The 22,200-nt window shown below is 53.4% G+C and overlaps 1 protein-coding gene across 3 annotated transcripts in view; it reads left to right on the forward strand.

Annotated features, from left to right (window-relative positions):
- The window catches only part of RNF220 (ring finger protein 220), a 222,479-nt gene that overhangs the window by 83,884 nt on the left and 116,395 nt on the right, over positions 1–22,200 (forward strand). Inside the window, exon 2 of one of the 3 annotated variants that reach the window (XM_086462228.1) lies at positions 3,126–3,200. The exons of the other annotated variants lie outside the window; for them this stretch is intronic. Coding sequence (XP_086318354.1) covers positions 3,126–3,200 — 75 coding nt within the window. The remainder of the gene's footprint in view (positions 1–3,125; positions 3,201–22,200) is intronic. 3 annotated transcript variants of the gene reach the window in all.

The raw sequence follows: 22,200 nt of genomic DNA on the forward strand, positions 1-22,200 counted from the left end.
ATCCTGGCATATATGAGGGCGTGTCTATACCCATGTGGGTGGATAACTCCATGGATGCTCCACGCACTTCTCTTGAGTTGGCCCACAGGGGTACAGGCTGCTTTGAAGCCCAGGTGAAGCTGAGTAACTTGTCACTGGCTGTCATGTAGGACTCTGCTTTCTCCATGTGCACAGCCTGGACTAACACCTGCGGGTGTCCAGGAGCACATGTGCAAGGTGAGCTGTGCTCCACCTGCATCTGTACATGCCTCCGTGGGTAGGTGAAGCTCTGGAGGTGCCCCTCCGTGTCAGAGGGGACGCTGTACAGGCAAAAGTCTTTGCAGGACTTTAGAAATGAGGATCAGGACTCCCGAGATTTTTTTCCTTAGTTCTGTCATGGGGTTTGGACATACCATATTCCTTTGACAAAATCATCCATGATCTCAGGAGCAAAGAGCATGGGTCTTCTCTGTTAGTCCTACTCTGTGAAGACCTGAGTTCTTTTCTAAAGGCCATGTTTAGAAGCAGCCTAATTTTCACATCTTAGTTTTATTTTTCTCACATCTCTCTCTGACACACACATACACACACACACTTCTATTGGAAAAACGATTTTAATACCCATGGCACATTGTCCTGGTGTGATATAAAATCCAATGACATGTGGCATTTGGAAAAGGTCACTTCTCCCATCAGGATTCATTATCCTACCTCAGCCTGGGAAGCTATGGGGTTGCCCCCGCCTCTGCAGACCCCTCGCCCCCTCCCCGGCTGTGGCAGGTGAGCAGGGAGAGGGGATGAGGTAGCCACACTGGGGACTTTGGCACTGTCAGGGCAGTACCTGCATCAAAGGCTCTTGTTTCTCATGTTGATGTCCCTGTCCTTCCCCCGTGCCTTCATTTTCCCACCTGCCACAGGGCAAAAGGAGTTACAGGGGCATGCTGCTGGGAAGGCTTGGGCTGCAAAGCCAGCTCCACTGGGTGAGGGCTCTGGCCAGCTTTCACCTGCCACCCCTTGCTCACTGCTCCCTCTCTGTTCCCTTTCAAGCATGACCGGCTCTTGCGGTGCTCTCAGTCCGGGCGGTTGCAGAAGGGAAACACTCCCCTTCCCTGTTTCACTTGTTCAATTTTTTGGCTAGGTTGGCTGGGAAGTGCCCTTCCGTGTTGGTGCTTGCCACCACCTAGGCAGAACTGAGAAGAGAAAGCAGAGGGGACATGGAAAGCTCAGCTCCTTGCCAGCTTCCCCACCAAGTGTGGGGTCCCTGGCAGCCCCATGCTCGGTGCTCCCCAGCTCCTGGGGCAGAGCAGCAGCACCCAGAAGGCTAGGTGCAGCAGCACTAGGGGGGCTCTGCCCTGTCTCTTGCAGATTGCCCACATAGGGCAGAATCCTGGGCTAGAAAGTGATCCCTGGCACATGTTGCAGGTGAGGGACAGCAGGTCAGGAGTGGGGGATGCTCACAGCAGGGCAGGAGTGGCACGCTGTCCTGGGGTGCTTGCATGTTCTTGCCTTTCCTTGGACTCATTTCTGCTCAGACTCCTAGAACCATCTTTGTCCGAGTATATCTACCTCCCCAAGCTGTTCCCAGCCCAACTTGGAGCTATTCCCTGGAAAGGCAGAAGGGCACGGGAGGGCCAAACCTGCTGTGGAGGCTGCCTGGGGGTGCTCAGGGGATGCAGTCCCTTGCAGGGCAGAGCATGGGCTGATCCCCAGCAAGTTGTCCCATGGGCAGGGGGACTGGGAGCCAGGCCTTCTCCACTTTGTCACAAACTCCCTTGGGGCACCTTGGGCAAGTCGTTCACCTCCGTAACCCCATTTCCCACCCACAGGGGAGGGGAGAGGCGAGGGTATGTGCACTGAGCATGAAGTGGGTTCGGGGCTGTGGGAAGGGCAGGAGATAAGGAGCAGGAGCAGTTGTTTCCAGGGAGAGGATTATTTTTGCAGCGGGGAACAGGATTTGACGCCTGCTGAAGATGACTTCTCAGAGTGCTGAGGGTGATGGCGAGTGTAGCCCCTTCCTACCATATGAACACCAATGAGTTATGGGTACCCCAGCCTCTAATTATGCAGTCAGCCCCAAATAGGCTGTGTCTAACGAGGCTGACAGACTAATATCTCAAGAGCCCTTAATGCGTTATCATCTGTTGCTGTATGACCTCATATTTATAACTGCTCTGGTGGGAGGTTGAGAAATGCCCTTCTCTTTCCCCAACCCCCTCCCCAACTTCCTCCCCGCCAAGCCACAGCTCTTCAGCCTCATCTGTTAGGATCAGGAGGAGAGAGGTGACTTCTCTCTATCCATCATGAGCAGAGTTTGCGCTATTAGATGATTAAAGACATTTTTTATAATATTTGGAAGAGGCTTTGAAATGTCTCTCAAACAGTGTGATTAATGCCTGCTTAACCCTCACCAAGCTGGGATGGTGTCATGGGGAGGCAGGTGCATCCCAGGGCAGAGCTCCCCAGGCATCTTGGTGGTTGCCCAGCCGTTGGGAACCTCGAGGCCTGACAAGGTGTGATTCATGAGCATGGGGCACCTGCAGGAAGCTCCAGCCTCCAGGCAGTTCCTAACGCACCGGGGACTTCGTGGTTTCTGAGGCTGCAACGGCCAGGGCAGGAGGAAGCAGTGCCTGCCCCCTTCCCAGTGCTTACATAAGGGGCCCCATGGCTGTGTCAGTCCAGGTCCACAGGCCAGACCATCCCACACTGATGCTGTGGGTTTCAAGGGTGGGCAGGGAGAGAGGGTGAGCAGCCTGTGCCTATTCCTCGCTGTCCTGAGCTGGTGGGGTGTTTGCTTTCCTCATTTCCCCTTCTTTTTCCTCTGCTTCTCTGGATTACTTGCTCTCAGAGGCAAGTCTCTCAAAAAACAATTCATGGGCATCTTGATGCTCCAGTAGGATCCTTGGATCAGGATGTTGCATCCTTGCTCAGAGTTTGCCATAAAGATACATGGGGCTGGTGGACATGTTCACACTAAAATTTGTGTCGGCATTGCCCGGTACCTGCCAAAGGCCAAATCACTGATGTTCACTTACGTTGGTTCCCGTGGGGGAGTGGAGATTTGGCCTTGGATGGGGGAAGCATACCCATCTCCTTTGATCACAGGTGCAATGTTTCATAATTTCAATTTCTTGTCAATTGATTGCCAGATAGAAGCGACAACCAAAGAGGGCCCCAGGCGTCTGCAACTGCCACTCATCGTATGATTTTAACTCTCCCCCTCTGTAAGTTTGCATTATTTTCTTCTTGTTCTTGTTGTTACCCAAAGAAACCTCCCCACCCTCCCCCTCTAAAAAGCCTCCTAGAAATCCCAACGCCCTTGTCAGTTTGGTATTTGACGTACAAATAGCTGGGAAGGGTTAATGCATGATTAATAGATGTTTTATTAAAATCATTAATCTGTCATTATAGAGTCCAAAAGATCAATAGATTTCTTATAATCATGGCTTAAAATCATCTTTAGCTCCACTGCTTATGGGCTTAAGACCCTGGGAAAGATGCTTAGGGGGCCTAGGAGTCTCCTGTTAACTCCCTCTAACCCTTCTGCCATCTGAAGTGTGACCCAAGGTCTCCTGCAGCTGGAGAAAAGCCTACACAGGGGTGCATGTACCATTATGGTTACCGTCCACCTTATTATTTATGGGTATTAAAATTGTCACACCTGAGCAACAGGAAAGCGAAATGGAAAGAGGGAGAAACTGGGAATGCAGCTGGATAAATGCTCTTTGTTACAACCGTCAGCAGCACCTGAGCGGAGCAAGGCGGGGGCATGGCTGAGTTGTCTCTGATCCATTAGTGTCGTTGCAAAGCAGCCAGTGTTGGTCAAGCATCGCCCCATCGCAGACATGCTCCTTCACTAACGAGCACTGCCTCACACACCGGGGTGAGGTGGGGAGGTTCCAGCCTTGCATGGAGGGGAAGCCATGTGCCTAGTATGAGGCAGGGTGTCGGTGGCTAGGGAAGACCATGCCACCTGAGTCTCATGCATGTCCTTCAGTCCCAGAGGCTGCTTTCCTGGTAGCTGGATGATTTTGGGTCTTGTTGACCCAACCCTTTGGGATGCCTGGTCCAAGCTGCTTGTTGATAACTCTGGCAATACCATGACAAATCCCAGAGACACTGAGCTGCCGACCTCCAGCATGAGGTCTCTGTGGGAGGAAGTGCTGTTTAGACAGGCTGACACAGGAGCAGCTGAGCCAGCACAGGCGAGGGGAGTGCAGCCCCTTCTCTGCCCCCTAACCGCCCTGCAGCATCGTCTCCTCTGCGGCAGAGGAGGGATCCTGAGATTATGTGGGGAGGTCAGTGGTGAAGCCTGGATGGCAATGAGGAGTGTCACAGGAGCACCGTGCTCTGAGCACGAGGCAGAGCAGCTGGCATCAGCAAGTAGTCCCTGAGCGATTTTGGGAGCCTTGGCTGTGAGTCTTGCTGTGCCACTCAAGCGATGGAGACCCAGACCTGCTGCCTAGTGGGAGGAGAAGGTGTTGGCATGCTGGGACCAGTCCTGGTGGCCTGAAACCCCTCCCTGTGCCTCCATTCCTCCCTCTGAGATGCATGTGTGCAGGATGGGCAGCCTTTTGTGCAGCCCCTAGCACCACAAGCCTGCCCCAGGTTGGAGACCCTTGCTCAGAGGCTGCTGGGAGCTGGTGCTGTCCAATAAATTGGCCACACAGAATGCCTCTGCTGCAGCCGCCCTCCCTCACCTCCTCACCCTGCATGGGGGCTCAGCCCCACTCCCTGCTGCCCTGCTGTGCAGCCCATGCCAGCCAGCTGGCCTCAAACTGTAGTTCAGGCAAAATGAAGGCACGTTCATACTATTACTTTCCCCTTCTCTTCCCTGCCTGTCCTGCCCATGCTTCAGGCTGTCTTGAATAACTCCCACTCGGAAAGAAATCCCAAGTCTGCCCCATCCAATTGACGGGTGCATGCCCAGTGCTGGGGTCCCAGCCTGCCAGGAGGGTGTCTCTGCCTCTACCTCCCACACCACCAGTGCTTGGCATGGGGCTGGGTGGAGATTTTGCAGACCCCCTGGGTCCAGCCCTCTCCATCCCTGCCTCATTGCTTATTTCTCTGGGCCATTATGTTCGACAGGGAGAATTTGTTTCTGTCCAGAGCAGACCCCAGGACAGTTTCAAACCTCTGAGGATTTATCATCCTGAGCTTTTGTTTGTGGGTCTCCAGGACCCTCTGCCCCACAGCCAAGCCCAGATGATTCCCTGTCTCCTCTATGGAGCCTGCTGCCCCCCCAGGAGCACTGACCCCTCTCTTCCCCCATGGGTGCCTAAGTGTTCAGGCTGCCCTGCATGCTAGTCACACACATGCCTGCAAAGGTCACTGCTGTGGTCAGGATGCTGTGGCCACAGTGGCAGGGGACATCTGCTGCCTACCAGGAAAGTGATGGCTGTGGCTCCTTCTGGCTTTGCTCCCCAGGGCTATAAAGGGAGGTGGCCCAGGGCAGGGCACACTGGGATTCCAGCACAGAAATCCTTAGGTCGCGTTCAGCCTGTCTCAGGATTGGTGGCAGGGGAGCCTGGGCTTGTCCCCTTGTAGCCGCCAGATTGCATCCTTGCTTGCAGCCCTGCTCCATAGCAGCCGAGTGGCTGGGAGGGCTGGGCACAAGCAAGGTGTGAGGCCCCCCTCACCTGTCTCGGGGGTCAGCACTGACATTCCCCAATAGAGCTGAAAGAGCGGCAGCTGCCTGTGCTGAATGACAGCAGGTTGGCAGCAGGGGCAGTGCAGGTGCCAGAGCCTCTGGCTGCACTCTCCATCTAAGCAGATGTTTGTCTCCCTGACAGTCATGGTGGTGAGGATTTGGGGTCACTCTCAACAGGTTCTGGTCTATCAAGACAGAGCTATCGGCTGGCACAGGTAGCAAATGGGGTTGCATTTCCAAATTGCCACTGCTGCTGTGTTAGATGGGTACCCAGCTTGCCACCAGTCCCCTGCTCCCTCTCCTCCTGTTCCAGAGGCCACCATGTCAGTGACAGAAAGCTACTCTGGAGGCTGGTGGAGTGTGACAGAGAAGGAAAGGGGTGCAGGGCTGGTCCACCAAAGCACCACCCCTGCAGACCCCTCCCCTCCCCAGCCACCCGCATTCCTCTGCAGCAGCACCAGGAAGGGGGGGACCAACCTTTGGCACGTTTATTGACACTCCCTGAGTTCATACTGTGACTCTACAATCTTTCCCTGAGATTATTAAGAATTAATTGATCACTTTTATATTCCCCCCGATACCCAGTGCTGCTTCGTGACAGGCAGCAGGAGGAGGGAAGGGAGACGCGGAGGAAGGCGGAGTGTGTGTAAAAAACACACTGATAAATGTTAATTACTCTTTTACAGCCCTTGTCAAATTCCAAAGCAAGTCGTAAATTCATTAAACTCTAACGGATTAAGCACATGCAGCTTATTTAGTCGCCATAAACAAGATCATTTGGATGTTGATTTTCCCCTTTTTATTGCTGCAGCAGAAAAGGGGAAAAAAATCAGATGAGGGAAGCAGTTGGTGGTTACCAGGGAGTCAAAAAAAGTTTGGATTTATTTCATATCTCATTTTCTTGCTCTGTGGCAGCTCTCTGCAGCACATTGGTCCTTGGGTTGTGCCTGGGCAGCATCTTGCCAGGGAGTGTGGCCTTCCCAGGAGCTGCACCATGCCCCAAGCAGCTGAGTCTGCATGGACAGCCCTGGGATGGAGGTGCCATGCTGCACAAAAGGTCCCCATGGCCTCTCCATGCACCAGGGCTGCCTTACTAGTGCTGAGGCTCTTAAAGACACATGGACATGGCCCAGGATCAGCAGAGAGCTTGCCATCCTCTGCTTGCACATGTTAACAATCAGGGCTGACCTCCTGAGCTGTGGGAGCAGGGGAAGGAGAATGAGAGGAGGGTTATAGAGATTAATTAATACTCAGGGCTCTAATTACAAGTTTTTTCAACACTGAGTTTCTAATTGGGAACAGGTGCTGAGGCAGCCCCGAGTCCTGCTGTCCCCCAGCTGGCTCTGCTGAGACATCGCCTGCCTCCTTGCAGGAGTGGTTTTAGTGGAAGAGGGATGGGAGTTAGCCCCTGGTCACCAGCATTTCCCACTGTGTCTCTGGGGCTCTGGGCTGTGTGGCCAAGAAGTTGCCATGCTACTGTGTAACCCTGTCCATGGCTTGGGCTAAGCACCAGAGACCTTCTGCCATCCCTAGCATGCCCAGCTCCCTGCCTCGGTCCGGTACCTGAGAGTGGGACAGGGGCAGGAGGTGGCCTGGGGGACCAGAGGACCTTGATAGGTGTCACAGTCTGGCCCTGCACAGTGCAGGGTGCTCCCCAGATCCAGTGCTGGCAGGAGCCCTTGGCACTGCTAGCTACTGGCTCTGCTGTTGCTGGTTAGCCTTCTCCACCTGAGTGGCTAACGGCCAGCAATGCTAGCCCTGGGACAAGGCTGTGCTTCTCCAGCATCTCCTAGCTGCTGGTGAGGCTGTGTTCATCAGGAGCTGCAGGCAGTCGTGTGCTGCAGGCAGCAGAGGGAACTCTAAACACCTCACTGGAGCTCACTGCCTGGCAGCTGACAGAAAAATTTAGGGCTTTTTCTTCAGTCCTCAGCAGCACTTCATCTAAAGGAGGTGGACTGGGCGCTGGAGGGGCAACTGCCCTCCTCCAGCCCTATCTGAGCCCATCTCTGAAATGGGTACAGCCCAGGAGGTCTGAGCTGTTGGTATGTACATAACCGCCCTGGCCTTCCTCCCCTTTGTGTTTGCCTCTTGGGAAGCAGAGGGAAGGAGAGGAGCCGCTGAAGCTCTCAAATAGGATAGCGAGGAAGCACCAGCCTTGAGAGCCCCATTCCCAGCAAGCATTTCCCTCCTGCAGTCGCCACAGCAGATACAACATGCACAGATAAGTGCCAGCAGAAGCGTTTCTGCCCGCTAGATCCCTCTGTTTTTTCCTGCTGCATGGAGGTGTCCTCCGGAGATCTTCTTGGGCTTCTGAGCACGGACGGGGCATCCAGGGGTTAATGGAAGGAGCATGTCCCATGCTAAGCAGTAGCTAACAGCCGCTAGCTAATAACTTTATGGCTTCAAAGCAGGGCATTTATCATGCTGAAGTTTGTTTATGCACTAGTTATATGGCACATTATACCAGCACTGTGTTTGGCTGATAAATTCTCTGTGACAAGTGAGGCTACCAATGGGAACTCACTGAGTCCAAAAGACCAGTAGCTTTTTCCTGAACTCTGCTTTCCAAGATAAGGATGTTTTTTCCCTCTTTTGTTTTGTAAGGAGGAAAGAAAAAGATTCGACAACCTGTAAATGTAAAAAAAAAAAAAAAAAAAAAAAAAAGGAGATTTTTGTTCTGGCTAAGTTGCCTGATGCTGTGGTCCTCCGATGTTCGCAGAGAAGGTGGTCTTGGTCCTAGCAAGGACCAGGTGGGCTGTATGTGAGGACCTCTGTGCTGGCAAGTGATACATGTGGGCCTGTGCCAGGAGATTTTTGCATGTGCTGATTGGGCACTGACAGCTCGTACGGGCTCTGCATGTCTCTGGGAACAGACTACCTCAGTCCTGTCTGCCTTCAGGAAGGGTATTTTTTTGGGTAGAAGTGTTAAAGGACACTCTGTCAACCCTCTAGTTCTACCCCGTGTATCAGCATTCATCACTATCTTGAGGTTCTGTGTGTGTGTCTTTTTGTGTGTGTATGTGTGATTTTTTGCTGAGCACAGCACAGCTGCTACGCTCACCTGTACACCCCCCTCCCCCTTACTCTGGGTTAAATTGCTTTAATCCTACTAATAATAATGGCCTTCACATTTCTGGCTTGCTCTATCACAGGAGCCAAACCCAGTTTGCAAACATTAACAAGCTCGGCCTCCCGACTCTGTGCAAACATGATGGGTCAGGATTCTTTTTCCTGCTGCGGTGGTGGGGAAACTGAGGCATAAAGCAAGGAGCTGGCTGGTCTGAGCCTACCCAGAGGGGCACCCTTTGCTTTAACCAGTAGACCTCACCCTGCTCCAGTTTGGACCAGTTTAGGCTTTCATGGGTCTCACCTGTGGAGCAAGACCTGGGGCTGCCTGGCCAGCGGGGTGCAGTGGGACAGACCCTAACGCCAGGACCTGCCTCCGCAGTGCCACCGTGGCAGTTTGTGTGTCAGCAGCCTTCGCTCTTGCCAGGGAGTGGGATCCATGCTGCAGAGTGCTGGGGGAGGGGGGGGCTGGGGTGTGCCAGCTCGGCCTGGCTTGTTCCTCATGCAGCCATGCCCACGGCCACAGCGCTTGTCCCTCTGCCCTGCTGTGACAAGTGGAAAGCCCCTCACCATGGTCCAGTGTTTGAGGGCAAATGCCCAGCCAGCAGGCACGTGGGTGCACGTGTCCCTGCATGCAAATGTGCATTTTACGTGCATCTGCAAGTGCTCCCCGGTGAGGGCGTCTTAGCATATTCACCTGTGCTCCCCGCTGTTTGCGTGTATGCCTGTGCATAAACATGTATTCGTTAGAGTACTGCGCGCATCTCCATCTCCGTGCTGCGTTAGGATCTATCCATGGCTGCCCACCCGCGTGGGCATCCCCAGCCTTATAGCTCTCCCAGCTTGCACATCTCTGGCTGCCTACCTGTTGCATCCCCGGCTGTGTACCTGTGCCGGCGTGCAGGCCCCAGCTTTGGATCTGCATCGGTGGCTGCGTGGAGTGGCCCCTGCAGGCTGTAAATACTGCCAGTGCGGCGGGGAGGTTGAGCGGTTTATGGCTCAAGGTCAGGCCCATGAATCATAAAAAGGTGTCGGAAGGAGCATTAACTCCTAGCCTTTGCTTGGTCTCTGTGTGGTTTCAGGCGGGGCCCCGGAGGCAGTGATTAAAGAGTGCACCTTCCCCTTTCAGTTTTACGGTAAAAGGAAAGCAGTAAATTAAAAGCCTACAGGCTGGGGCAGGCCAGGTCCTGCCAGCACAACAGCTAAGTGAGTACCTGCCGTGCGCCCCAAGACCTCGCCGCCGGCTCTGCACCCCCCTGCTGCCACGGCCCCTGTGCAGCCCCTTCCCATGGCAGCCCCTTCCCGACGGGCAGGGTCCGTCCGTGTGCCGGGCAGGCAGCTGTACTCAGGGCAGGTACATCCCTCCATCCTCACCCAGCCGATGACTTGGGACGGCCAGGGGTGCTCAGCCCTGCCCGCCCCATGGAGCAGCAATGCCTCTTGTTCTGAACTTTTTTACGACTCCAGCTATAATTAACTTAAGTAATAGAATTTTTTTTAATCCAAATAGATAGAATTAATGCTTAATGCACTTGTTTTCTTGTGAATTGTCAGGACTGTTAAGAGCTGGGTATTGATTGAAGAGGTGAGGCAGATGTTTCTGCTGCCAAGGTGGGATTGCTGGGGCAGAGGCAGAAAGCACTGATAATGGTCAGGCTCCTGCCCCACATCTAGACCTTGGGACAGCAATTTGGGACTGGGGAGAGCTGGGGCAACATTCAGCGCTGCAGGGCTGACCCTGGCCCAGGGAGGCAGGGAAGAAGGGATCAAAGCTGCTTGCAGGATCCTGCTTTTTCCTACCGCTCAGTTATTACTAAGTGTCCAGTGCTGCAGCTTCGTGGCAAGCACTCAGGCATGAGGCATTGCTGGAGGTTTCACCACACCAGTGTATGCTTCAAACCAACCATCTCCTGGAGGAGGCTTTCGGGCACGGATGTGTGAACTCACCCTGCCCCATCCTCATCCCAGCAGCGATGACGTCCTCCTGAGCCTGACCCAGCTGGCAGCTGCCCTGGCATCCCTGGCTTGTGCCCGCTGCCACCTGCCAGGCTAGTAAGCAGAACGTGGGACATAAGCAATAACGCCTTCCCCGAGCTGCTGATGCTGCAGATAGCCCCGATAAGGCACCGTGCAAAGGGCCGGGTGGTTTTGGCCATTGCCAGGCTGATTTTCCTAGCTCCTGCCAGCTTAGCATGGCTGCTTACCCTCCGGACCTGCCTGCCGGACCTGCGGGCTGCGGGTCAGGCTGCCACCGCCTGCCTGGTACCTGCAATAGCAAGGGCCCGGCGGCAAGCAGGGTGCTGGAGCACATCTGCCCGAGGGACACTGCAGGTACCGCAGCCCTTCTGGCCCCTGGCAGCCGGTGGGGAGGCTGGGGCTGGACTGAACGAAAAGCCCGGGCACATGCTGTGCCCCTGTCCCTGGGCTGGGTTGAGCATTAGATGTCTCTGAAGAGGGGAGGAAGGAAGCCTAGAAGCTTGCTGGGAGGGAAAATACTTCTCCTTTCCCTTAAAAAAAAAAAAAAAAAAAAGTGCTTTTTCCCCTGGGGAATGCCATCATGGAGCCCTGGAATTGACGGAGCTGCCAGAGCTGATGGATGGCACCAGCGGAGGGAGCAAAGTGGGTCAGCAGAGTAGAAACCAGCAGGCATAAAGAGAAAGCATCCCTGCTAACCAAGGCAGGCGGTGACACCCTGTGCCAGGGCTGGGCCCACAACAGCCCCCTCTCTGTTGGGCTGGAGAGTCAGCACAGCTGTGGTACCTGGGGTGCCACCCTGTGATGCCCCCAGGCTCACCCCAACTGCACCCGCCAACAAGAAGGGCCTTTCTTTGTCTCCACACAAGCCCCAATTGTTCAGATGTTTCCCCTGCCACTGCCTTGTGCTTCTGCTCTTCTCAGAAACAGTCCTGGGAGGAAAGGGAGGACTTGCAACATCTGCACAGCCAGAGCTGCTGGAGCTTCAAAGTTTCTAAAGGGGCCGAGGCTCCTCAGGCAGCTCCGGACCAGGACGTCTTGATCATTTCAGTAGCTCTGCTGTGTGACCATGCGAGCCCATAACCCACCCATGCCCCAGTTTCCTCAGTGGCTGAGGTCCTGCTCTGCCTTTGCGGGTGTGCTGCAAGGAGTGGGTGTGTGCATTTAAGCCAAGACACCCCCAAGAATTGGGGACATGCAGTGCCAGCTGCCCAGGGCAGCCTCAGTGCAGGCAGTTTGTGCTGCCCTTCCCTCCTGGGCACACAACATCCCACTGTCCATACCAGAGCTGAGAAGGGGGAAACTGAAAGGTGGAAGCCTGGGCTGGTGTGGGTCTCTGAGGACTGCTCTAAGCAGGCACCTGGCCATGTTCGCTGGTGGGAGGAACTGAATTTTTGTAAGTGGTGGAGACGATGCTGCAGGGGAAACTAAGAGACTGGGCAGCTGTGCTAAATCAACCCTAACCTCACTGAAACTTGTGCACAGTCTCTGCTTCCTCATGAGAGATGCCTGGACAGCCTCTCGGCAGGACAGGGAACGGCAGCTTGCAATGACACTACGGGATGCTGGCTGTTGTGTTGTGACTCAGGCTCATAGACACCCACTCCAGCCCATGACACCCTGGCTCTGCCAGCGGGAAGTGTCTCCTTCCTGGTCACTGTCCCCATCAGCCACGCATGGGAGGGCAGGTTCTGTCCCCATCAGCCACACATAGGAGGGCAGGATCTGTCCCCATCAAGCATGAGTGGGTGGGAAGGATCAGTGGGGAAGGAGGTCAGAATGGAGTGAGGCCACGCTGAGCTGTACAAAGTGGCAGCTCTTTGTGGGGCTGGAGTAAAACAAACATGCAGTGAGCCCCAGGCTTGGGATCCAGGACTGCAGGCTTCTCCACATGTCTCATGTGGGGTCAGCAGGACATCCTCCTTTCTTCCCCTGAGCACAAGCAGGAGAATAAGCTCCTACCTCAGCTGGGAGGCCATAGCCCTTTGGCCCAATTGCCCCTGGATGGAGGCTCACAGTGCCCCCAGGGATGCAGAGCTGCATTGCCCCTCCTGCAGCCTGGTGACACAGAGCAGGTCTTCCAGCGGATGTGTGGCAGGAAGGAGTCCAGGACTCCTGGCTCTTGTCCTGTGCTCCCTAAACTGTCATCTTTGCTCTCCAACAAGCCCTGCTGCTGAGTTCCTCTGCAGCGTTGACCGCTGCTCCAGCAGCCGCAAGGAGGAGGAGGAGGAAGAGTATGCAGGAAGGGGCTCAGCTTCAAATCGATGCTGAGCACTGTGATAAGAATCTCTTATCACCCTTGTCATTGTAATGGCTGGGACTGAAATGCTGGGCTGAGTAAGGGCCAGATTTCTGCATAGCCAGAGGTGAGGAGGAGACATGGTGGAGCAGGGAGGCAGTGGTGGCTCTGAGATGAGGTCCCAGTGCTTTGAACACCCGCTTGATCTCTCCAGTGATTAACAGAGCCAGCTCTCACTTCCCTTCCCAGACTTGGGGCTGCCCCATCTCCTTCCCCAGCTCCTTACAAGGAAGAGGAGCTCCCAGTGACAAGGGTGAAATGCAGTGAAGGAATGGGACCTGCAGATCCAGATCACACATTGGGGTGAGGGGCACTCACAGATGAGCAGCCCAGAGGGCTGAACATTGCCGAGTGAGACCAGAACTGAAAGGAAGAACTGGGAAGCTCCTGCTCTCACCTCTTCAGTTACCTTCAGCCTCTTCCCACCTCCTCCAGGACCAGGCTCAGTCCCAGCCCTTCAGGAGCATAGGAACAAAACAGGCACACAAGAGCCAACAATCGGGGCGGGGGGGAGTGGGGCAGGATGTGCAGGCCTCCTGCAATTCCCTCTGTTTCCATTACTGTCCAAAAGCAGCTTTTCCAAAGGGTAAGGAAAAGGGAGCCGGTAAGCTTGCATGCTCTGGGTAGTATTAGACTAGAGAGTGGCAGCATTAAGTGCCCTCAGCTGTAACATGGCTCCCCTAGAGCCTTGCAGCATGCTTTGACTTTAACCCCTCATGCTTCTCCCATATGTTTTATTAACAACTGTTGATTGTGATTCTAAGGTGTCTGGCAGATAAAATCCAGTGCTGCTGTCCCCTGCATCTCTGGACCCACCAATCCCTGTGTCTATCTACAGTATCTCTCCTCCTTCTAAACTTTTCCCCAGTGGACAAGCCCGAGAAGGTTAAACAGGGTCTTGGAGCAAGGCCATTGCTTTGTCCTCCTCTGATAACCTTGCGGTTGGGGCATGTGTTAGCTTTCCACCCTCTTGCCCCATTCCCCTTTGCCACAGCTGTGCAGGATGTCCTGCTGAAAGGTGGGGATGGCCGGGGACCACAGCATCAAGGAGGGCAGGGCTGCTTCAAAAGGCTTGCTGAGGTTCTGCAGCTTCCTGGGAGGCTTTGTTGCTGTCTCTACACTGTTGGCAAAAAAAACTTTGCTTGAAATACCCTGTGAGCGCCCTGCGTATAGGTGTCCTGCCATTGAGGGCTTCTAGCCAGGCTGAGGTACCCTAGTGCACTGCAGAGTTGGGGACTTGCACAGCAGGGGATTTATTTGGCCTGACAGTTGTTCTGCTGGAGAGGATGACTCTGAAGCTACAGACTGTTTTTTCCTATCACGGACCAGACCCGGGTTTCATGGCTGCCCCCAGCTTGGCGGTTAGGGAGCCAGTGGGCAGGAGTGCTGGCACAGTGCTGAGCAGCCCACCACTCTGAAGAGGCATCTCAGGACTCACCTGTCAATTCCAGGAGGAGCAGTGTCAGATTGAGTGAAATTGGCCCTGCCAGAGGATTTATTCATTTCTCCTTCCCTCTGCCTCCTGTGAGGGGCTGCGCTAAGATCCTGCGCTGCACACTCATCTTGCTAAAGCCAAGGGGGGCTTAGTGCTTAAATGGTTTTCATGCTGCCGCAGTGTTTAGTGCTTGTCAACAAGTCCGAGGTCTTGCCAAAGAGCCTTGACAAACAGAGCAGCAGGGAAACGAGGAGAGCGGGCACCACTGCTGGGAAGGGGGAAGCACACGAACTGGGTCTCCAAACCACTCTGCATACATGGGAATGTCACATACCCAGCTCCACATATCCCCTGCGGCACAGAGACAGATTTGGCTGTCCTAAACTCCAGCGAGAGGTGTATTTGGCCCGCTCTAAGTTTAAACCTCATGGAAACACCTTCATTAACTTCAATAATGTGAAAAAGCAGGGCTTGCCTGTGTTTTTTAAGCCCTTGCTTTTGTAGGCTCTTGCAGAAATAGATGTATGCATACAAATATATTTTGTGCCCTGTATTCATGAGGCTGCTTTTACTGCTGGGGTAAGCCTGAAGCTGGTGGGGCTGAGTGCTGTTGCAGTAACGTGCTGGCTCTGCAGATGGGGATAGCAGAGCTCAGAAACCAAACCCGGCTCCGCCTGCCACTTAAAAAGCTTGCCCTGTCTGGGGAGGGTGAGGAAGGCAGCCTCACCTCCTCCTGCACACCAGCCTGCTCCTCTGGGAGGAGAAGACCTTAAATTCATCTTGTTTCCTTTTGAAGAGCTAGGTTTGCCAGGGATGAATTTGCTCAAGCTCTGGGACATATATCTGGCATGGTGAGGAGCTGTGAGGCACATGGCACAGGTGAACTGGTAGTGCCAAGATCTAGAGGCTACCCCACACCTTGCTGGCAGCGTGGGAAGCAAGGGTCACACATGGCAGGGTAGGCTGCCCCCACCCAGGGCGTGCTGCAGCAATAGCAGCCCCCAAGACGCCCACTCCTGTGGGATCTGCTGCTGCCGGTAGGTCACCTGAGTCAAGCGTTTGAGCAGGATTCGGAGGAGAGCTGGGTAGTTTTATGGTTGGTAATAGTATTTACAGCCTTGCTGCCTGAGGCACTGATCCAGGGGGAAGGGACCCCCTCCACAGCAAAAACTAGATTGCAACACTGTCCTGCCTCCAGCTTTCCCAAGGACAGGATTGGCCCTGTCCTTTTTATGAAGCATCCCTCGTTGATGAATGCCCTGTAAACTTGTGGGTCAGTCCCACCTGGCATGACCAGCGCTCCTGTGCTGGTGAGGTCTTCACCTGGTGTAAAAACTCACACTTCTGCATGGATGAAGCCTTTCATTTTCATGGGAAGTGACAGAGATTTTATTTCTTCACTTGCCTCCTTGGCTTTGTCCCGCCATCCGCAATAACTGCCTTCCTTGGCAGCTCCCCTGCCCAACAGGCAGGAATGGCAGGCAGCCCTGTGCGCACCCCACATTGTTTTCCCATCACCTGCCACAGCCCTGTATGTTTTCATTTAGTCAGCATAGGGGAAAGCTGTAAAACATATGTCTGCTTCCCAAGGAGAGAGAAAAACATTACTTCAACAGCCTGGTCCAGTTAACAGCTTGGGCTCTTGACTCCACAGTTGGCTTTGCAGGGACTTTGTTTCATCCTCTGCATTAGCTGGCCTCCTTCTCTGGCTGGACCAAGGTGTGCATCTGGGGGAAATGACATTTGGGGGCAAGGATGCTTGCGGGAGGAAGGATACATCCCCCAGGAGTGTGGGGAGTGTGGTGGGGCTATGCTGCCCTCCAACAGAGGGCAGGCGGGAGCACTTTCCACCCCATCTTCTGCGGGCTTCTCCCAGCTCAGCTCCCCATCCATCCCATACATTTACCTAACGCTAATGAGACGTATTGATTGGAATGATGGGATTTGTAAAGGTCGTAGGGTTAAAGTACATAAAACCAGCATTTCTGGAGCTGCAATATCAGGGCCGATGGGTCTGGTGGGAGAGATTAAAGGCCTCGTGCTGCAAGAATGGAGAGAGCTGACAGCAATTACATTTCAGATGTGTGTATAGTTATAACCTCCCCTCTACAAGACAGGCAGTCATATCCCCACCACTGCAGAGCAGGTCTCCGACACCCCCGACACCCCCCGGCTCCCTTTCAAAAGCAAGGTTTCAACAGAGCAAATCAAGAAATGAAAGAATGAGAGAAAGGGCGAAAGGGAGAAGGAAAGACTGGAGATCTCTTTGGACAAGTGGTGCCCAGCCCCACCCCTGCAGCTGGTCTCATGCCTCTGTTTCGGGATTCCCAGCTGAGCTGCCATGGCATCACTGTGCTAAAATCGTGTCAGTGGAATATAAATTCTGTAAGTGCTGTGGTCCTGCTTTTGTTAGGGCAGGACTCCCACTACTGGTAATGAACTGGCAGGTCATTAGAGCTCTGTCTGTCCCTTGGAAAGGTTCACACTTTAGGGCTGGAGGAGTCCAGATCCCCAGAATCATAAATGCAGTTGGCCAGAGACTTGTCCCAGGTCAGGGTTAACAGGTCTTGCCGTAAACCTGTAAGACCGTAGACTTTTTCTAGAGGTGTTTCTCAGCCACATCTGGGGACGCCTGGGAGCTCAGTCTCTCGTGCTCTGCTCTGTGTTGTGCCTACCAAAGGTATCTCCTGGAGCCGCAGGGCCAGCCCAGCTCTGGTGGAGTCATCACACTCCATCGTCCCTCCTTGCACGTCCCTCTCTGTACCATGTGATTTTTTCTTGGTCCAAAACAGAGAAGAAAGAGCACAGCTAGGACAGTTGTACCACCTGAGGGTTATGTGTTTTTAACATCATGGGCTCTGGCTCTGGTTCTGCAGCACAGGGAAATAAACATGTGCCTCAGTGGCTTTCCTGGGTCTCCAGAGGGCACAAGTAGACAGAGACATGAGCTAGTCCGAGGTATACGTTCATGTTAAGGAAGGATTAGTGTCAACAACATCACTAAACACAGAAACAGCTAAATTAGCTCCATGACTGAGCTTCATTAGCCGAGGCTTAAAGTGCAGCTCCAGACAGGGGGAAGCCCAACTCAAGGGCCTTTCAGCCCCAGCTCATCTTGACTTCATATCGCCCACTGTACCTCTCACTGCAGGATTAACATCAGAGGTACATGGGACTCAGTAAACCTGGCTCCATCTGGCATCACACCAAGCCAAGAACATGAGCAGGGGATGCACTTCCCCAGGGATGCATCCCAGGATGAAACCCAGCAGGGAAAAGAAGCCATTTACGATGGGAGGAAAGAGGCACGTTGCTCTCCTGTAGCTGTCTCAGGCTTAGAGCCTTTGCCTGGTGACAAGGCAGGGCTTAGCACATGTCACGAAGCACCGGTGATCATAACACAGAACAGTTGTGCACAGCAGCTTTCACCTGCTGCCCATCCACACATGCTGGAGAATTAAATCCTCCCCCAGAGCCCTGCCAAGTGGGCTGCATCAGGAAACAGGAGCATCCCCCAGCACTATGCCACCAGTCCCAGCCAACCACCCATGTAGCTCAGTCTTTATTTATAACTCCCGCACACTCTTTCCCTCACTCAGATGGTAATGAGTGGTTTGCACTGGGAACTAAATGAAGTTGATTGCCCACTGGTGTCTGCCATTAGTGGTAATTAGTTAAAACATCAGAGTATAAACAGTAAATTGGCTCTAATAATTAATACTAGCACTCAAGCATATGAGAGACACAGAGTCTGTGAGAGAAGCAGCAGAAAGCTTGTAAAATCAGCTGGGGTTGCTTTAATTAAAAAAGAAGGAATGTAAGTAACAGAGTATTGGAAAAAGGACAAAAGCCATCAGGTTCTTGCTTATTAGGAGTGTGGTTGTGTCTCCCCTGGAGCGCAGCAGGGCGGAGGGCTTACTTTAAACCTTGGGTACCTGCCACTGCAAGATGCAGAGGCTGCTGCATCCCTGAGACCTGGGAGACCACTTATGTTATGAGTTTTAGCCTCGTCACCAATCTCCTGGGGCAATAGGGAGGACTGTAACATGTGGATCTGCTCCTGCAGATGTGAGGAGAGCTGGGCAGATGGGTGGGATAGTCCCATGGGATTTTTTAGGGGAGATCTGCTTGGATCAGAGGGGCTGGCTTATTCGGCTGCTCCTTTTTTAATAAAGGCATCATCCTCTTCTTTTTACCCCCGATTTGACCTGAGGTATCCTTTGGAAAGAAGGAGTCAGCAAAGAGTGGGCGGGTCCTGCTGGAGAAGGTTGGGTTTACATTTAGAATAACAATTTTTTTCCACAGGTTTTGCCAACCTGCATTCTTCCTCTTCTTCCAGCATCGTTCTTCCCCTTATGCACCTTCCCCTTCTACCAGACAGCATCTGTGGGGGATTCCTGTAGCCCTGCCTTGGCAGAAAACCCTCTGCCCCCCAAGTGCCTCCAACACTTCATCTTAATAATAATAATAAAGTGCAGTGTAAAGCAGTGGGTGCTGGGGTAGTGCTGAGCACCCGGGGCTCCCAGGGAGGGGGTGCAGCATGGCTCTCCCTGTGAAGGCAGGTGCAGCGGCTGCACCCCTCGCAGCCTCCAGCTTGGGCAGAGGTGGCAGAGATGCAGCGTTTGGGGAGGAGGGGGAGGCTGCGTGTATATTACTATTAATCATCCCCACATACGTTAACCATGCTAATGTCGTAAGTGACAATAGCCCATCTCAGCTTGTGATTTAGGGTCTGTGAACGGAAGCTGGGCTCCTGGGAGTAAATGCGTGAATCCTCCGCTGGTACTAAACCTTCTAATAAATCTAACACACACCAAAAAGCCCTGGGCACTAAATCCCAGAATCCGGTAATTGAAACCCTTACAGCTCTCAAAAAAAAGGTAACTGGTGAGTGGAAGCGAGTGTATGTTTTTACAGAATATACATCCTATCTGTACCTGATTATCTCCAGCAGAGACAAAGGAAACCTGGTGCCTCCTCCTAAAGCACCTCATTCCACAGACTTAAAATAATACCTTTGAAAATAAGAACCGAGCAGCGTCATGCTGCAGGGCTGATGCTGTGCTCTGCCAACTCAAGTGGGCAGGAGTTGTGGCTCCTTGCTGCATCTCACTGCTGCCCCAGCTATTGGAAATTGCCACCAGGATTGTGGTGGTCCACCCGTCTGCTGCCCCAGGCTCTAGTGTCTTGGTGTCACGGGGGACAGTGGGCTGGCATGCTTGGGGACAGTCAGCAACCTAGCCTGGTTCATGCACGCCTTTGCAGCAGGCTGTTAGTACCAACAGAGGAGTGTCCCTGAGCTGTCCCTGCCCTACAAGTTGTAGGGGCAGAGGAAGGACAGGACATTCCTGTGGGGCTCAGTGTCCTGCTCGAGGTAGGGTGGTGCAGGGCAGTTGCCCAGGGCAGGGTGGGTGAAGGTGTTCCCCCATCCACCAGGTCTTCAGCACAGGAAGCAGCTGGACAGACAGAAGAATCTGTGTGGGGCTGATCCCCACCTCTGAGTGTTTGCAGACACAAGTATGTTCGTGTTGTGGCAGTGATGAATTCGGCATCTTTCCCATGGCTTGTGTGTTTCTGGTAGCCAGTGCTGAGGCTGTTTTTGTTTTGTTTACTTGAAAAAAGATCACATTAATGTTTTATTCTGCTTTTAATCTCTGTTACAGACCGCTCTGTAATGCCTTGGCAGGGGACTTAATAAATATAGTCATTTGGATAATGAATGGTGATGATACAGGCAAGCTCAGGGGAGGTTGCAGAGGAGAGATGCTGCACAGGGCACCTGGCTGTGTTTGGAGGCAGCAGGACCATGTCCTTCCTGAATCGACCTTTCACAAGGTCTTGCAGCCCCCAGGATGCAGGAATTGCCCAGCCCTTTCCCAGTTCAGCATCTTTCCTCGTGTGAAGAGGGCTGAGACACGCAGGGATCGATGTAGATGCCAGTGTCCTGCCTGGCATTCCACTGGGACTGGGGACTTGGGAGCCATCCCATGCACAGTGCAGCACTGTTTCATGCAGCACTTCTGTATGATGACTTTCTGCAGGAGATTTCTCAGAAACAGGAGAGAATTGGGTTTTTTTATTCCCCCTATCCCTACCTTTCCCTTTACCACAGCCTGACTGTCCCTTTATGTTACCGTGGATCATCCTTGCAGCCCTTCTTGCCATCTCCCACCTGCCAGAACCCCACATCCCTCCTGCTGTGCCATCTGCACACCAGCACGCCAGCACAGCCATTTTCAGGTGGGCTAGTGCTGGGCTGTGAGCAAGCCACGATGGATGCCCAGCACAGCCACCCACCCACATCTCCCATCCCATCCTGGGGCTCTGGCACCATCCCTCTGGGGGCAATCACAGGATTTCCATCGCCTCCCCTCTTCCTCCCACCCAAACCTCAGGGGAGCGTGAGCACCCTCATTGCTCAGGTCACCACTTGGCTAATGGTCTCTTAATTTGTTCAATTGTCCCCTGTGAGGCAAACTCAATTTGTGCCCGAGATTCCTCCCTGGCTGTCAACATGGTGATGGATAGAACGAGCGTCTGTCACCGCCAGACCTGGCGCCCGATCAGCATACTGGGCACCCGCGCCAGCCCTGTGCCTGCACACTGGCGTGGCTCCGGCGGGGCCGATCTGCTGCCTTGTGCCCAAGGATCTGTCTCCGGCAATGAAAAATGACAGAAATATTTAAGGACAAATAAGGTTTTCAAACCCAATTTAAAATTATTACGGGAGGCCCCGTCTGCAGATGGGCTCAAGCTGATTCACGACTGCAATCAAATCGAATTTCCTTATCGTTGTATTATTTTAGGGCGTTATCTGGCCCCATAATGCAGTTATAAATTCAATTTCATCTGTGAGCGTTCATTGTTTACTGTCGCCTGTTTGCTGGGGAAAATGTAAACACTTTGCAGCCCTTGACTGCAAAATTAATTTCTGGTGGAAAACGGGAAAGGGGAGAAAAAGTGGAAAGTGCCAAAAAAAAAAAAAAAAGAGAAAACAAGAAAAGTAGTGGCAAGAGCACTGCCGGGCATGGCGCAAAGGTTGGCCAGGGCACTGGCACTGGCTGTGCTGCTTGTGCCAGTCAGCTGCTGGGGCTGGCTGCCACTGTGACGCTGTGCTTGGGATGGCAGTGGGTGGGGATGGGCGGAGATGGGTAAGGATGGGCGGGGATGGGTAGGGATGGATGGGGACAGGTACCTGGGCAGCACTGGCATCTCTCACTTCTCCCTGCTGCCACGTTTCTCCCCCATGTAAAAGGAGAAAGAAAGTACTCAATGACCTGCTGGGGCTGCCAAAGGAAAGTTGAAGGTCTCCCATTAATTCCAGACTAAAAATGACAAATTCATCTTCTACGACAATTAAATGAAGTCAGTAATTGATGCTAATTGATCTTCAGCCGAGAGGGCTCTTACTGCTTTGCCATGCTCTCCCCAACGCACCAGGGCTTTCCCCCCTTCCCTGCTCCTCCTCCCCACGGTCCCCTGGCTGTGGGGATGTCCCCAGGGCCCAACAGCCACTCCTGAGCCTGCCCAGCCTGCCCAGCCTGTGCATCTCTTTTGGCCACTTGCTTCTTGGAGTTTGCATTTCTTTTCTATTTTTTTCTTTTTGGAGGCAGGTACCAGGCCTGGCTGAATTAGCAACAAAGGATTTATAGCCTACAGCTGTGTAGGTTTCCACTTAATTTTTATAAGCCCAGCATAAGAGCCAGCAGGGGGTAAAGCACACTTGGATTTTCTCTACTTAAAATATTACAATGTTAGCACTTTTTCTTGAGCCCTGAAAAGAGAGCGGTGGGGGGGCTG

This window comes from Leptosomus discolor, chromosome 3, assembly GCF_034619465.1.
Source record: "Leptosomus discolor isolate bLepDis1 chromosome 3, bLepDis1.hap2, whole genome shotgun sequence".
In the NCBI taxonomy this organism is placed as follows: Eukaryota; Metazoa; Chordata; class Aves; order Leptosomiformes; family Leptosomidae; genus Leptosomus; species Leptosomus discolor.